The sequence below is a fragment of the Polyodon spathula genome, chromosome 21 (assembly GCF_017654505.1).
Source record: "Polyodon spathula isolate WHYD16114869_AA chromosome 21, ASM1765450v1, whole genome shotgun sequence".
Classification (NCBI taxonomy): domain Eukaryota; kingdom Metazoa; phylum Chordata; class Actinopteri; order Acipenseriformes; family Polyodontidae; genus Polyodon; species Polyodon spathula.
In genome coordinates, this window is record NC_054554.1 from 3,685,521 (window position 1) to 3,703,633 (window position 18,113).

The 18,113-nt window shown below is 39.0% G+C and overlaps 1 protein-coding gene across 1 annotated transcript in view; it reads left to right on the top strand.

Annotated features, from left to right (window-relative positions):
• LOC121295980 (neural-cadherin-like) overlaps window positions 1–16,883 on the top strand; it is a 52,814-nt gene extending 35,931 nt beyond the window's left edge. The window contains exons 22-33 of the mRNA XM_041221089.1: window positions 593–870; window positions 2,472–2,686; window positions 4,302–4,429; window positions 4,832–4,959; window positions 5,151–5,274; window positions 6,574–6,754; window positions 7,279–7,445; window positions 8,842–9,106; window positions 10,066–10,246; window positions 10,783–11,027; window positions 13,687–13,841; window positions 14,852–16,883. Coding sequence (XP_041077023.1) covers window positions 593–870; window positions 2,472–2,686; window positions 4,302–4,429; window positions 4,832–4,959; window positions 5,151–5,274; window positions 6,574–6,754; window positions 7,279–7,445; window positions 8,842–9,106; window positions 10,066–10,246; window positions 10,783–11,027; window positions 13,687–13,841; window positions 14,852–15,280 — 2,496 coding nt within the window. The 3' untranslated portion in view covers window positions 15,281–16,883. The remainder of the gene's footprint in view (window positions 1–592; window positions 871–2,471; window positions 2,687–4,301; window positions 4,430–4,831; window positions 4,960–5,150; window positions 5,275–6,573; window positions 6,755–7,278; window positions 7,446–8,841; window positions 9,107–10,065; window positions 10,247–10,782; window positions 11,028–13,686; window positions 13,842–14,851) is intronic.
• Window positions 16,884–18,113: the final 1,230 nt, after the last annotated feature.

Consider the following 18,113-nt stretch of genomic DNA (forward strand, 5'->3'; position numbering starts at 1 on the left):
GAGGCTACAGCAGGATCTGTATTTTCTTTCTGAAAACTAATGTGAAGGGAGATCTGACAAGACCGAGCCATTGGTAACTGATACACCACAGTGGATATCAGCTCTTTAGGGTTCTGTGTGGATGTGATTGGAATTATGAGACCCAGGGAATGGCTTTGTTCTACTTCCCCCGCCCCCCCCCCCACCCATTCTCAAGTTCTCATTTCTTAGCGCTAGCTGCATATCTTCTTTTGTTCTGTCAAGTCTAATTTCAATCAAATCCCCTATGTGGAGGTATGGGAGACTCTGACCTACAGTTGTACTCTGCTGGTCCAAACATGTTGAGGCTATGCAGCAACAAATTTATCTCGTTATTGGTTCCTGACAGATTCATCTTATGCCAAATGTTCCGGAAAAGGAGCTTTATCTATTTTATTTGGGAACAGCTCTCAGATGGATGTTCTTTCTGGTTCTCTGCTCATTTGGTAGCTGCAGGCTTACTTTTAATCCTGTTTGTAATAAAAGCTTCTTCTTCTTCAGAGCTATATTTGCAATTATGCTAATTCTTCTTGCTCCTCACTCTCTCTCTCTCCTCTGCCTCCCGCTCTCTCAGCTGCAGTCGGTTCTCCAGTTGAATGTGACCCAGGTCCATGTTGATGAGTGTGTACAGACTGACTGCAGAGACAGCGCTGGCTGCTCCAATCACCTGACGGTTAGCGACACGCCCACAGTGGTGGATTCTGGGAACACGTCCCTAGTCTCTCTGACAGTGGGAGTCAATGCGGTATGCACTTGTAGTAGCCGCGAACATCTCCACCAATCGTGTACCTCTTACCCACGAAATCCCTGTCACAATGGCGGCATATGCATGGGCAGCCAAAATGGATACAGGTAAGACACAAATGCTCATCTCCCTGGATCAAGATGCAATGACATAACCCGCTTTATGTCTGCAATCATATTTTTGAAATTGCTTCAGTGTTTCCCCCTATATTCATGATAATCCGTTTTTGATTCAGCTCACTTGGCTCATGTCTGCTATTAAGCAAACCGCCACTAACCTGCACAAAATGTGGAACGGAAGGTAGAGATATGGGGCTGTACAGATTGATGAAATGTTGTTGTGACTTGGCTTTTGGTAGACAACTACTTAAAAGATTTTTTGGGTAAGAGGTTATAAGTACATTATTTCTTTCTTACAAAATGCAGTCTAGCAGCAGCATTTAAAGGGCCTCTAATTACATTCTCCTTTAGGCACAATGTCCACAAATATGCCCAAATGTATTGATGGATCTGGTCCATTTTATTTTTAGGATGCTAAGAACTTCTTTACAAGTCTTCATCTGTAGAATGTTATTTTCACTCTGAATGGGGTGAATCTCTAAGTCCTAATACCTAGGGAGGGAATGTATCAGAAATACAGAAGTCCTGCAGAAAAATGTGAAGGGACTGGCAAAAACATTCTAATGATTTTTAAAAGTTTTGGTAGTTTGCATGGCCAATTTGCTGTGTACTACACAGGTTTGCTTTTTACCTAATAGCCTGGCCAGCTTTGGTGTTCACATGGTGCTTCACAGCATAATCATGTGATTTACTGAAGAAAATAAGTCCTCACCACTCATCAAAGGTAACATAATACAGGGCTCCAGTTCACTGTTATGTATAAGCATGGGGGAATAATGATGAATCAGTTGCTTTGAAAATGCACTGTAGTTAAAGCATATATTAATACAGCTGAACTATAGCGCAGGTGTGGTTATATTGGGCCAAAGTGTTATTTTTGCATTTTGTTACCAAAATATCATTGGTCTAGGCTGTTACTATAAGTATCACTTCAAAAAGAGAATGTGCCTCTTTATTCTTTACTTACAAGATAATATACAGTAATTCACTTGAAAACATCAGCAAAAAGAACCACTTAAGTTGACTCAAAAAGCTGTGTCACGATAACGAAAACGTAGTAAGAGCCAATAATTTATGCAAAGAGCCTAGTCTAAAGTGGTTGGTTATAAATCACTCATTTGGAAGTCACATATTTTCAATGATCTCTCAAGCATTCACAGCACACCGTGCTGAGTAAAGTCTCCAGATAACTGAACGATGTTCAGAGAAAAGCGCAGCAAAGGCTAAGTGGCGGATGAAGGATGTTTTTGATGCCGATGCAAATTGCAGCAGTCATTAGGAAAGTGCGGTATAAAGAGTCTCCTGGAGGCTGCATGTACACTGTGTTATCTAGAGTGTGAAATATTGGAGCAGGGCTCATCATTTAGTGCAGATTATCAGGTTTTAAAATGGAAAGGAAAAAGGAATAGCTTGGAACAATTACTACTGTGAATTTGCAATTTCAGGATGAGCTACTTTGGCTGAAAAATATTTTATTTGCCATGTATGTGGTGTATAAAACGGATTCAGCCACAAAGGCGTAATCCCAAAGAGTTTTGTTTGTTTTTAGAGCTTAAAAAAATGTGTTTGTCTGTTTTTTGTTTCCTCAGGTGTCAGTGTCCTCCTCAGTTTGAAGGCCCTGACTGCCAGCAGACCAAACACAGTTTCCATGGCAATGGCTATGCTTGGTTTCCCCCCTTAAGGCCTTGTTTTGAAAGTCACCTCTCTCTGGAGTTTATCACTGAGGTTGCAGATGGGCTGCTTCTTTACAGTGGGCCTGTGACAGAGTCTGGGTTGTGGGACCCAGAAGACTTCATTGCAATAGGTATTTCATGATAAACAGACATTTTATGACAGTTTAGATGCCAAGGAAACCTTTTAGTCCAAATATTTAAGTAGCAATTTAGGTAACACTATGGCAACCATTCAGTGCACTCTGCCATTATTATTTCAGCATGCAGGAAGATTAAGTAGTTCTGAGTGAAGTCTTTAATTATAAAACTGATAGAAGTGTTGGCATATTGAATATTATTTCTGAAGAATCTTTCAAGATGAATATATTGAATATCTTCCACATTGCTGAGAGCATACTGAACTTTGGGACCTTTTCATTTCTACTACTGTAAATGTCTGTGTTTCTGAGCCCTTCTTTGTTGTGGGTGTTCTATATGAACCATTGCTCTGTCCTTCACTGCCTTGCTCTGAGAAATGCTGAAAGGGGCCCCCAGTGGTGGCAGGCATTCAAGTAAATAGCAGAGGTTAACACACACACACACACACACACGTCCACATACACATACACACATACACACACATGCACGCACGCACGCACGCATGCGCATGTGCGCACGCGTGCACACACACTCACACACACACACGTTTGCATTTATATATTTGTGGGGATTCTCATTGACTCTCACTATATTTTTATTTACTATTTCTAACTCCAGCCAGACAAAACTCCACACAGGGTGAAAGTTGACAACAAATGAAATATTTTGGCACTTACTATCTTTGTGGGGACATTTTCTCAAATTTTGTACAACTAAATTGTAACAAATAATGATAAACATGCAGAAAAGCTATACTGATAGGAGCCTAGACAAAGCAAAACTACGTCCCCTCCACCATAATTGATCAGTAGGTCTTTTGATCCTTTTGTTAATTATTTTTGTTTTTACTTACAGCAGCTCATTTTAAAAGCAGGACTGATGTAAGTGGAATGTAGATAGGGGGAAAAAAAAGATTAAAAGAAAGCCTGTGTAGAAAGCAAAAATCTTAGTACAGTACATATGAAATTGGCTCTTGTCAAAATACATTAAAATATTAATAAACAAAGCCCAGTCCAGCTGAAACAATTCCCAGTCACTCTGTAATGACTTGCAGCTGGAGCCTCAGTGCATTTTATGACACATCCTATCATGATTAATATCAATTAGAGTGAGCAGAACTAACTGTCTGCTTGTTTGATCAGTTTTAAGGCATCTGCATGGATGACTTTTAAAAAAAAAAGTCACGTAAAGAGGAAAGCAAATTTAATAAAGTCCAGACTCAGCGATGTGTGTTGGCTTTTACCTTCAATGAGCCTTTGCTGTAGTACACGATTTATAGGCATAGTGTATAGTGTAATGTAGGGTGGACTAAAATATAGAGCAAACATACAGTAAAGGAATTATATCTTACTATAAAACTGAACAAAAGTGCAGTAGATTTCACATGTGAACAGATTGACTGCAACTGTTGTTTTCTGATAACACTAATAAAGAAGATAAATGTTTCTCCTATAGTGCGCATTTTACAGACAGAGATCTGTATTACAGATTGGATCCCAACAGGCAGTAAGTCAAAAGCCAACAAGAGCTCATCATTTGTGTTGCAGTCAATTCTCATTTGTGTTGCTCTTTTAAAAGTTATTGTCATTTTAATTTTTTACGTTTTAGAGCTCATAAACGGTACTCCAACGCTGAAAATTAACCATGGCTCAGGCACACTGGTGCTAACGCTCCCGAGCCACGTTAACACAGCTGACAGAAGGTGGCACCGTTTGGATGTGAGAGGCAATGGCAAGGTGAGGGCCGTCATTCAAACTACTTGACTTATAATACTAACTTTCAGATGTTTACCATGGGAATGACAATGTACCACTCTGCTTTTAACTTTTAATTATTTACTATATTCACTTGAGGTTAACCATGCTTGTACGCTGTACTACGCTGTACTGTGTTATGCTTTCACTGTGGTACACCAATATAAGCTTTGATAAGGGTTCTTAGTGTACGACACAGTGTTTATAGGGATGCCCATGTAGTTAGGGGTTTGTCGTTTGTACTGCCTTAATCTACCAGACAAGGAAACCAGCTTCATTGTACTGAGATACGGCATCTCACAGTAGGGATATTCAGCCCCAATAAAGAGGCTATTGCACCAAAATCATCATCTTGAAGTGAAGAGGAACGTCTGTCGTTTCCAGGAGGTGCGCTTCACTCTGGACCACTGCAGCGGTGCTGAAGTCACAGAGATCGAGGGTCTGGGAAACAAGCTGTCTTCAGAAGACCGTTCCAACTGTGAGGTGACAGGGGAAACTCCTAATCCTGACAGGTAACTAAAACAGTAACAATATATTGTACACAGTGTCTTTGAACTTTAATTAAACCACAAAAGAATCCGTAAACGGCAGTGTGTCACACAACACTGCCCGTTACACAAGCGTACCAAAAACAGTGAATTCCCATTGAGAGGCGGACTGTTAGAGGATGCTGAATTGTGTGTTTTTGTTTCTTGTTTTTCAGGCACCTCAATGTGAACCAGGTGCTGCAGTTGGGTGGGGTTAAAGAGATTCTCCCATACAGCTACCCTCAGCTGCAGCACAAGCACTTCACTGGGTGCATCCGGAACCTTGTCATGGACAGCAAGGTAAAGACAGCTGCTGCGAGAATACGATGCTGGCTTAAATACTGCATAATAATGAGCAAAAGAAAAATAAAGGTGTGTTCATTCCTGTGACTGAGGCGGTGAGGCTAACTAGTGGACATGTTAAAGTTTCAGTGTGTTATCTTATGCTTGAACACTGCCTGTCTGTCAGCACCACTTGGGTTATTTTTAAAAGCCAGGCTTGCCACTCATGTAACGGTAGTTGCTTCAATATTTCAAAGATATTCCTCCAGAGGCACAAGCCAGCAATAATGGAATCCTCTGTCGCAGTGGAGTTTGGTTATGCTTTAAAATAAGTGCATTGTCATGAAGAATTAACACAATATTTTTGGCTGTAGTGTTTTAAAAGCTATTTTCCTACCTCTTTCCAGTATAGGCTTCAGTATTGGTGTTATATAACCCTTGATAATTGTGGAAGCTTTCATTATTTTTAATCTTTAATCTGGGTCATTATGGCACCCTAAAGGGAAACTTGGCATTATGAAATATCACAGTTATCTTCACTAATGTACAATATATTTCTTCTTGTTTAAATGCTGTTGTGTGTCATTTTCGATTTCAGTTGTTGCATCCTGGTGCATTGTTAAAACTTACCCCTGTGGCCTCAACATGGTTCTCAAACAGGGCTGCTGGTACACCAGAGTATAACCATCAACCTCTCCCCCTGCAACACTTTGCCCCTAGTTCATGTGAGAAGTACATCGTTAATAAATACATGGTAGAAGTGTTGCAGGGGGACAGGTTAATGGTGTAACAGCTGTACACAGGGAGACGCCGCTGTTGAGACCCCAGGGCTGCTTTTAAACTTCTTATTTAAAAAGTCATCAGGACGTGATGCCTGAAGCAGAGAACAAAATACAAAGTGATCCAAACAAGAGGAATACAAGCGTTGCCTGTGATATTTCATACCCACACCAAGTAGAATTTCTGTGGAATGTGTTAGTTACAGCAGGATAGAGCACACCTAGCAGAGGGGTGCACACAGTGAAACTAGAGACTTCCCTGGATGGGACTGACCTGAATCAGGGACACTGAAAAATACACATACATCATTAATACAAACTTCCATTCTAAATTATTAGCGGAGAGTAGAAAGCGGTACTTGTTACTAATGAATGGAGAGACGATATTACATGCCTTTTTATTCATTCAATATTCAAGATGCATCAATAACACATTTAACCATGAAAAATTTATTAATTTAATGCACAGTTGCAGAAAAAAGGCTATGTATATATTGTTAATAATCACTCAATTGTTTTATCTTCCTTCCCCTCCCAGTTCTATGACCTTGGGTCTCCAGCTGAGTCATTGAACAGCTCCCCGGGCTGTATGGTGACCGATGGCAACTGTGTTACCATGGGCTACCTGTCCTGTGGACAGCGAGGGAAGTGCCAAGGGGAGTGGGGCTCCTTCAGCTGCCAGTGTCTGCCAGGATTCAGCGGGCACCAGTGTGAAAAAGGTAGCAGCTGCAACACAGGCAACCTGCATACCCCTTATTTACTGGAGTGCCTGATTTAAGCAGTGAGCATGAATCTGCTTGAGACAGTCTGTGAGAGTGAAAGCAGGAGCAGGTGCAGTGGATGGCACTGGCCTGCAAACCTCAGCACCTGTGCAATTAGGAAACTGTTGACCTGCCAGACGTGTGCCCGCTGGTATCATTTCTCGTTACTTACATGCATTGCTACTGCATTAATAAATAAAAATAGAAAATAACCAATACTGTTATTGTAAAACGAACAGGTAGGAAGCGTTAATGAGTTTTGAGTTGTTCCTTGATAGTGCTAATAATGTGTTATTTCTTTAAGTAAAGAATAGGGCAGGTAGTCCATTCAAAACCAGTCCCATATTGATATACAACTACTTGCACAACTTGGCCTCATGCCTATTGGTGAAAAAGCACACCGTCTCTGTATTAGTATTGCACTGCAGGTCTCTAAGAGCTATGGAGCCATGTTTACCAGAGAGCCTGTTTCTGTCTGGCAGGGACCCCTGAGTACTCCCTTGATGGCAGGAGCTACATCCAGTACCAGCTGGCTGCCTCACTGCCTGCCAGGAAGACCCAGTTGCAAGTCTTGATCCGGACCCGCAAACACAGCTGCATCATCATGAGCATGGCCTCAAAAGAGCGAGCCGAGTATATCAGACTGGAAGTGAGTCCATCATGAGCAGCCCTTATCACTGCCCTCCCACCTCCTTTCATGAAAATGTTCATAGATTTTTGTTTTCTATAGATGAACAAAAAAATAAACTGCTGCTTCCTTATACCAAATTGCATCTTGTGCTGTATATCACATTCTTTGATTACAGCTGGAACATTGGAGTGGAATTGACCTACAGCACAGGACGTGATTAGGTATAGAAAGCACATGAAAAGGACTACTGCTAACACTGCATGGATTTTAAAGCCTGGGTTGGTACTCATTTAATCAGTGGTATATACTGTAGATTGCTACATAGTGGAGCAAATGCCCAAATATACAAAGATTTTAAAGTAGTTTTCTATTTACATAATAAGTCACAGTTTATAAGTTTTAAAATGTGTCTGAAGGGATGGCACCCGCATTTATTTCCGGTCCTCTTAGCAAACTGACAGCTAAACAATAGTGTCTGACATGCATGTGTTTAAATAACCATTAACCACAAGATGCAGTGCATGCTTAAAAATCCATTGCAGAGCACAAAATTCCATTCAGTCAGTTAGACCTTTTATTGTATCCCCTCTGAACATAAAAGTCGTCCTGTTTTAAGCCTGAATCCATCAGACCCCCTGACCTCTTTCGGCCTTAATAAGATTCTTTTCATTTTTAAAATATTTTTCCAGTTTCTCGAATTCGGAAATGCAAGCAGAATCTTTAGTAATGTACATGAAGTAATTCGCACAGACACTGCAACAGTCTGTGCCTGACAATAAATATGTGAGCTCCTAGTTCTGTAGCCATTGATATATCCCAGTTTGGGACTAAGAACTGGTGTAGGTTTATAATGCAATTGCAGTTACTCAATACAAATTACAGTAAATATTACTAACAAACAATGTAATGTTGAATCTTCACTGTTAAAGGAAAACCTGTGTGTTGACTGGTCTTCTAGCAGAAAGTACTGAATAGAAAAGTTGGCTAAAGACTGACGTGAAGACTGTTCTGTTGACAGAGACAAAATATTAAGCCAGACACTGACCAATGCTACCAGCAGTCTAATGCTAAAATCAGAAAGAGGAACGAACAAGGTGAGTTTGGGACAGCAATCTCAGTCTTTGTCTGAGGCAGGTATGAGTCCACTCTAGAAGTCATGGAGGGGAGTATGTTTCACCTATTGTACAACACTCCATTCTCTTTTGAGTAGTTAAAAAAAAAAAAAAAATCAGGAAAGCCAGATATTTATATATACCGCTGCTCTTGATAGTTTGCAAGTAATAAAATATAAATTGCTCCATATTCACTCTAATTACTGCTTTCGTTATTGCATAGATTAACGTTCCCAAAACGCTTTTTCTAAACTAATTGGGTCCTGTGAGTGCAGTAAGCGAATGTGTTTTTTTTTGGCTAGGTGTTCCAGGGGCTGTTGTCAGTGTTCTACAATCTCGGGGACGGAGACTACAGCATGAAACTGCCGTCCTACCGGGTTGACAATGGGGAGTGGAATATGGTGCACCTGGATCGCCATGACAACGAGTTTACCTTGCGTCTGAATGGAGGTGGGGGGCGGAGGGAACTTAGCTCAGCTCTGGGAACAAACCGAGAGATTGTCATTGACCCTGGTACAGTGGTGGTCGGTAATGGCTTCCCCACCAGTCACAACAAGAGCTTTCAAGGTACTTTGGGCTCCCCTTGTACAGAATAATTCAAGGTTAAATATTCATAATGCCAGAAGACAGGTGCTAGAATACATAGTATATATCCAGAAATGGGTCATTTAGCTCCACAATATGGCTCTTTTGGTGTATCCCATTTAAGGTTTTTAGTTCTTAGGTCAAAGCCACTACTCAGAATGCAGTGTATTGATGTAGTGTTTAAACTTGCATGTTTAATGAGCTAAACCCTACTGAAGTGGTGTTAGTGTAGTTCCTGCTATTTAGCTTTTTAGTAAATGTTATCAAACTGGTATGATAAGAGTACACCCTTTCTTCTGTAGAGAAATATTCAATCTCAGAGACCCATTATTTATTCTATTTGTTTTAGTCACAGACGTATTTATTTATTAATTAATCGATTGATTTATTTAGTATTTTTCACAAGAAATGTGTTGCTCTGTTGATTTATTTATGCAGCTATCATGACTGATTCATACAACTGAATTATTCATTAGACTCAAAGGCAGACCACTGCGAATAAAAAAAAAAAGTTTTATATTGAGATGCCTGAGTACTTTCACGTGTTTTTCAAATGTACGCTGAATTGTTTTGTTTAAAAAAAAAAGGAAATGTAAAAAGATGACAGAAATGGGGAAGTAGCTTATTTTATTTTCAAGGAGAGGGTTTAACAATAAAACAAATCCACGTTTTCCTCTTTTAAATAATGCATACAACACAAACCCATTAAGTAAACTAAAGAAAAAATAACTCCCCTGAACCTACATGCGTCCATCATTTAATATCCATTTGTAACAATTAAGCTAGGGGAATAAAAAGCTAGCTTGTTACTGTAGGGTTTGCTATGTAAGAATAAAGAATGTAAGTGACATCTATTGCATAGCAGTATTAGCCATATTAGTATTGGCACCTGTTATTACACACAGATAGAAAATCTGCTGTCTCTTTTCTGGTCCCGTCAGGATGTATGCGGGATCTCCGGCTGAATAACCGCTACGTGCCTCTGGACTCCAAGAGGACGGAGCTGGCGTCCATTGTGAGCGCTCAGGGAGTCAGTGTGGGATGCTCCTCTGACTCCTGTAAGAAGAACAAGTGCAACCCCCCCTTTGTCTGTGTAGACCTCTGGAGGATGCATGACTGCAGGTAACAATGACACCTTCAAAAGAAACTGGCCAATGGGCTTGTTCCACCCCACGAAATACAGCTAAAGATCTGCATGTCAGATGAAGAGCAATGATACCTTCTGCAAATAAACCCAATTAAATCTAGAGGGTCTAAACAATCTACCAAAATGATGCATCAGTAATGTGAAGTAACGTAAAGCGTACGTTGCTCTTTGTAAAAGGGTGTCTCTTGCTCTAACTCCATTTGTATAACGGGTGAATTGGCTACCAAACATATGCTTTTCTCTTGACAAAGATAGCACTGATGCAAACTGGAAGAATGTATGCTTCATCATGCCACTGTTCTCGACCTCTTCCAGAAGAGCTCACCTGCAGGATAGGCTTTTAGCCTGGAAGAACAGAAGAGGTCTTAAACTGTCAATTACAAACTGTCATTTTACCCTTCACAGACCTGTTAGGGGACGAAAAGCCCTTTTTTGCATAGTAGTGGGAGAGTTGTAGCACAAGAGGTAAAGAAATACACCCAACCTGATGATGTTGTGTTGTTTATTTCAGATGCCCTACTGGCCACATGCTGATGGAGAACTCCACTGGCAAATTCTGTGTCTTCACCCTGTGTGCCAACCGGCCGTGCCACCATGGTACCTGCATCGCCCAGTCCCCGTCGAAATTCAGCTGCCACTGCCCAGAGGGCTACACGGGCCGGCACTGTGAAATTACGCTGGCTATATACCATGATGACGTGGGGCTCAGTTTCAGCTCAATGTTCGCAATCTGCATTTGCTTCCTGGCGCTCCTAGGTAGCTATGGCAACTATATTTTGTACTACCTGTGGTGATTTTCTTTCTTTCTTTTCATTTCCCCTGTCACCCTTGTGGGCGTTTCATGATGTGTTCCTGTTGGAAAAACCGTTTTCCTTTACAAACTGGACACTGCTGCTTCCTTTAATCCTTTGCCTTATCTGTTTCTTGTCTGTATATTTATTGTGAAAAGGGCTGTCTATCTCTGTTGTTCATTGTGAAAGCACTGACTTGAACCAGGTTTGCATTACATAATGAGATACACTGAATGCAGATTTCTTTTCACAGATAGGAATTGGGAGTTTTTATTTGATGAAAAATAATCTTCAGAGCAAGTTTTCTTCCTTCCCTCAGTGTTTTCAAAAAGTTTTGCTTTTCTTTAACAAAACAAGTTTTGTAGCTGTATTTGTTTATCCTAATCTTCCAAACACTAGACCCCCACACAGAAGTCTCTTTTGTAAAGACTCCTACATCCTATAGAAAATTCGAATACTGTTAAATATCCCATTTATCAACACAAGCACACATTGCCGGAAACATGCCTTACTAGGAGTTTATTGTTACATTTTGGCAAAAAGAAACGGTTTTAAAAAAGAAAAAAAAGAAAAAGGATTTCTGTTCAAACAGTTTAGCTTTCTGTTGCTGCTTTTCCCTTAACAGTTGGCAGCTGCACAAACCAAAAGTAATCCTTAATTTTAAAGTACATTCACGCTCGGATAGATACATTTAAAATGTGTTCAAAGGTTAGAAACAGACAGATTGATAATTGTCTGTGGATACAGCCAGGGAATTTATTGTGGGCTGAGCATTATTGTTCTCTCCATGCCACGATAAAGACTAGACATGGAACTAATTCCCAGCTGAAAGTGATATTCTTCTGAATGTACTGCAGATAGAGTCTGTATTGAGTCTTAGGCATGTGCAAACATGGTTTATTGTCTTCCCCTTTAAGGTGTTATCCATTACCTTTGATTTTAAAGGGATCTTTATTTACAATATCAGTTGCCTTGTACCATGGGTTAAACTTGCGAGAGAAAACAAGATGAGTAAACATAAATGTTTCAAATAATGGCTGGCAGTATTTTTGGAATTATAGTCAGAACACAGTCAAGCGAGAGTCTAGCTTAAATTGCAGACTGGAGTAAAAACTTTAAAATGAGAAAATGGAAAATGGAAAATGGAACGTCCTTTTTTTTTTGGTAAATGGAAAAGATGGTTGCATTTTATGTTACATGACATAATAGTCATGTAATAATAGTCAATGTGTTCGTGTAATAACACAGTAGTTATCATGTAAGAACAGGGACCACTGGTAATGCCCTAGTTACTACAATGTAATTACATGGCTATTCATTAGATTTTTTTTTCTTTTTTAAATGGAGGTGTAATGTTTTGCTTTTTCTACACTAGAAGCCGTGTATATGTTGTAAATAAAGATTTATATTTTTACTGAAGGTCATAGTTATCTTTTTTGGATGTTACATTTGTTGTGGGAATGAGGAAACAATTATTTCACTACATTATGTAATGCTTTACACCAGTTCTAAGGATACATGATCACACTGCATTGTGCCTGGAATTATTTTTTAAATAAAAAAGTCTGTCTCAAATCCCCTATCTGTCTCTCTCACTTATTTCCAATTTTCATCACTTTCTGTTTACCGCTCATTCTCAATGTTTTTTCCTTATTTGTGTGTATTTGTTGTCTGTCACACCACTGATTACTATATATGCTGTTTAGATATACTGTTCTACATGTGTGTATATTATTATATATATATTATAATTATATATATATATATATATCTTATATATATATATATATATATATACAAACAAAACACACTTTTGTGTGTTGTTTGCTATAATAATTGATGACTTTAGAAACCAACACAGTGTGTTAGGTCATTTTGTAATACGACTGAAATTATCCTTCCTTATTGTAAAGCATTTTTCATATATTGTTACATTGTAAAGCACTGTAAATGGTATTTGTGCAGTTACAATGTGCATGGGGTATTCAAAAAGTCCTTCAATTTCACAAATGTTTACCAATTTGCCACATCAAGTACTTGAGAGTGGATTTTTCGGGGGATCTCAGCTTTCCAAGCTGGTTTGTACAGTGTCACTGTATTGTACAGTATTGTCTATAATACACCACACTGGGGTTTCAGATGAACATATTAAGTGTGCTTTATAATATATAGCTATTGTTAACTTTAAGTATTGGGGCAGCTTAATAATTACGGAATGACTAGGGATCACCCTATTCAGACCTCTAGCCTCCTACGTCTAATATATATTCAAAACATTTTAATAAGCAAGCCATCTGTCAAGCGCAAATACTGCAAAATATTGAATTTTCAGGAATGCAGATTGAGAATGGAGCATTTCATGGCATTTAATTTGCTGAAAGGTGGGACAGAGTTCAGCTTAATCTCATCAATTGAGATTTGGTGGTATTTCCATACACGTGTCATTGATGATAGTTCATATCGCGGTTTAGTCACGGTACTACGGAAACTGCAAAAAAGGTTTAATCATTTGTTATAAAAGTGTTTTTTTCCTTTACTGGCAGATCTTTGCTATGAGTTTGTTTGATTCTCACCATTCCTCCCCCCCCACCCCACCCCACCCCAATTCCCATGTGCGCATACAGTGCTCCTGTTGGGTATTTTTCTCTGGACCCGCTGGAGGAATTATAAAGGATTGAAAGAAGGTGTTTATCACGTGGCTGCGCACCATGACGGCTGGGAGGGCATCCATGAGAATGTGCTGAACTATGACGAGGAAGGGGGAGGGGAGCAAGACCAGGTTAGAATGGAGGCTAGCCATTCAAAAGATTTAAAAAAGCATAATAATAATAGTAATAATAATAATAATAATAATAATAATAATAATAATAATAATAATAATAACCATGATCTGTGTATTTCAAGGCCCCTCACAAACTACACATCTTGGACTTGGTGAAGTTCTGAAAATGTGAACGATTCTTTACTACTCTAACCATAACTTGAAAAGTTTAACCCAGATTTCCTCCCAAACCCATCCAGCTGGCTAATGTAATATTGTAATATGTATACTGTATAATTAAACCTTGTGGTGTTCTACCCACATGTTACGTTGATCCTGAAGCTTAAATAGCAGACCATTATCCACTTTTTCTTTTTTTTCATGAAATCTGGCAGACGCAAGGTTGGTCTAGTGCAGGGTTACTCAACCCTGTCACTCCTGGTTTTTGTTCTAACTATACACTAAATTGATTAATTGGACCAATTAGTCTTCTAATGAGCACTTAATTGGTCCAATTAAGTATTTTAGGGTACTGTTGGAACAAAAACCAGGATGTACAGTGGTCCTCAAGGACCAGGGTTGAGTAGCCCTGGTCTTCTGCATGAACAACAATAAAATTAGTGGTGCACACTCCTATTATTTAAATTAATATTTTTAAAATAACTTTCCTATTCCAAAATTACAACATAACAAAACTCAGTAAATGAGCAATGACAAGCAGAACTACTCAGAACTATTGCAAATATCACCAAAAGATAAGGCAACATAAAAAAAAAAAAAAAGAAAAAAATGGATGAAACGTCACTTGAAGCTAAATTAAAGTATTATACGTTTATTTGATTAGACGTTCCTTTCGAGATCATTTATATACCCAATATAATTAGAGGCCTGAATCAAAATAAATAATAAACAAACATACACCTTTGATTCTTACCTCTTCTGTTAGTTCATTATTTCATCAGCTTTTGAACATCAGTCCGCTTTTCTCTAAATTGAAAATGTTGTTTTTATTGTGGTCCTTCTTTCAGAATGCCTATGATATGGCTGAACTGCAGAAGTCTCTCCATCCCAGCCCTGTGCAGTCTGCCTATGCCAAATCTGGAGGGGCCCACCAGCATCACGACAATGGCCCCCTGCGCAGGGACATCCCACCACCCAGGGGCCAGAATCATGGTCTCTTCAACACCTCCAGGAGGAGCCTGTCCTTCTCCAGCCAGGACCTGGCTCGTTACCTTTGTGACATCATCAGGGATGCAGACCAGCAGCAAGAGATCCCACCCTTCGATTCGCTGCAGGTCTACTCCACAGAGGGGGGCGGATCTCTGGCCGGGAGCCTCAGCTCATTCAGCTCTGCCAGCATGGAAGAGGACAAGGGCTATGACTATCTCAAGGAGTGGGGGCCCAGATTCGAGAAGCTCAAAGCACTGTACGAAAGAGCTGAGGCCAGTGATATCTGAAGTCTTCACAGGGAAAAACAATATGCCAAAGGAACTTCAAAAGCAGATGAGGGAAAAGAGTGGCTCAAAAGTAGGTCTCCTAAGTACTGCAATTTATGAAAAGAGCAGAGTTGGATCAATCCCAATGATGTTTCAAACACAGACAACACAGTTCAGTTATATGTAAATCTCTGAATAATTCCAGTACTTCTAAAAGGCCAGCAGTGGTATTAAACTTAATTGGTTTATACCATATGGAATGGCTGCAAACATAAAGACTAATTAATCGAACTGAAAATACTTCAAGATGACGACGCTGATGATATACTTCCGTTCATGTGTAAATCTCCATATACTTGAAAGTGCAAGATAGGCAATTCCTAAATATGTTCTCCTTAAAATATGGAAAGGGACTCACAGTATGTGCCTCATATATAACATATATGACAAATATACTGTATGTACTATAGCTGTAATTTTCAAAACTCGATGTATGTCATATTTGCATTTTACATACAAATTACAGGCCAACTGTATATTGTTTTTCCACATGGGGAATGAATTGAAGATAACGATGCAACAAACGGAAGTTTGCACGTCAACTCCAAAATACAGGAAGCACACAACACATGTCTGTCCAGGGAAAGCTTTTTACTGAGGCAGTAAAAACACTAATTAAAAGAGGCTGTAGTATAGCAGCTGTGTATCTGATTGTTTTATAAAAATACAATTCACAATGATTTGAACTGCCCATACCAAATATTTTTCATAAAGTATGTTATGCAAACAAACTTAGTATGTATGCATACAATGTATTTGAAATATAACAAAGCAATATATAAATATATTTTAAAATCCCCGCAGGGCTGTTTTTTGTCTGCTGGGGCTTCCAATATCTGAGGTGTGTTGAACCCAAAGGATTTATTTTTCTATACATGTGTTGGCTTGGTGACAGCCTGTTTCACAGAGAGATATAACACAAAGATATTTGCATAGAGGGACCTGGGACATGCAAAGATCACACAACAGGTGATCACACAACATGCTTGCTGGCATCCTGGGTTAACCTTTGCAGTGGCAATGGTTCAAAACCATTTAAAGCAGCTCTTTCAAATGTATATTCATAGTGAGATTAGTCTCAAAAGAAAATTGTAATTAACCACAATCAAATGCAGAAAGACATACATTTTATAAACAATGAACCATCACCTCTGGTTACTAAAGGGACTGCCTGTGAGAGGTTTTAACGCTCTATGTGGAGAAGCTAGTATACTGTTTATGTTTGGCTACATTCAGTGTGTAAGTCAGCACAATGTTCTCTGAGTTTTGTGTGTCACCAGTGGTAAAACTCATTTCAGAAATCAATCATTTTACTACATGCTGTACAGTGAGCTTAGCTTTTAATGCAGAGGATCTAAACCACAAAACTCTCACTATGTATTCACTTCATTTGCACATTGTAGTAACAGTCTGGGAAGCATTACATGCTACCAATACAGCCTCAGTGAGTGAGTGCACCCAAGAAATTAGACCCTCTCAAATTAGACCCTTTCCTTCAGTATGTTCAAGAAGTGAATATTCTATGCCAATTTGATTCTGGTATTTGTTATTTTATATGTTCTTCACCCTGTTTATCTTGTCTTTGGAAATATACAGTATATTTGTTTTTGATTTTTGGTAAAATGTATTTAAAATAAATATTTTCAAATGTCATCTGTAAATATTAAAACCTTTTTTTTCTTGGCTTCATACCTGTTCTTTGCATTTGATCACTAAAACTGTTCATAGCCTGTTTTTTTATCTTACTGTACATGGCTTAATTTGTAAGAATATACACCCTGCTTCTCTGCTTGGTATATATTAGCACTTACAATGACATATTGGCATGATCTTCTCCGGTTTGAAATGCGATGTGCACAATGACATTTGAAGCCAACAGCACTCTTTTAAGCTGGTGTTACTGAAAGCAGAGCAGAACCGCTAAACTAGAGCTGTTCCTAATCATGATTTTCATTTTTCAAGTAATAGCATATAAGGTTGCATACTTTTTGATCTGTGATACCCAGATGCAATTAATGTCAGTAGCGAGATGGGAAACAATATAAGCGAATAATCATCCACACATCTTGTATGAATTAGGATAACTGAGCACTTTATATTATGTTATTTAATGAAAGCCTATATCAAATGGCCAAAAAAAAAAAAAAATCTTAAGAACTCATGAATGAGAAATGCCCCTAATTCTGAGGTCAATCAACCTTCAACATGAACCTTTGTTGTCACAACGGACAAGTCTGGAGGAGAGTGATGCTGACATGCAAGATTGGTTTACAACTGAAACCATATTCAGAGCTGTGTTCAGATTAGGTGAGTAGTTTTTCAAACTGCCATTGCATAAATCGAGACACATTATGGAATCTGATTGGGGGAAAAATGTTATCACAGGGAGTTAGAGAATCTGCAGATGTGTAATAATACACAATGGCCTTCAAGGTCAACACGATCACCCCCTGCTAGAGAATTAACATGCCAGGTCCTAAAGAGTAAAGAGCTTCAAATGTAACGTTCATATATTTTTATATTTCCCTTACTCTATTCTTTACAATAATCCTGAGTGTTTCTACATTCTGTTGCTCCAATATTTAGTGATTACTTTCTTCCTTAAATCTGCCCTTACTTGCCTTTGAGCTACAATTCTTTGGGGTAGATGTAACGATAGCGCAAAGTGATTTACGGGTGCAAAACCCCCGTAATGCGACATATGTAAAGAATGGTGTTCACCTGGCGTTCTGAACTTGCTATTAAAATTATATTGAAATGTATTCCTATGAAGAAAACAGCATGGAATAAGTTG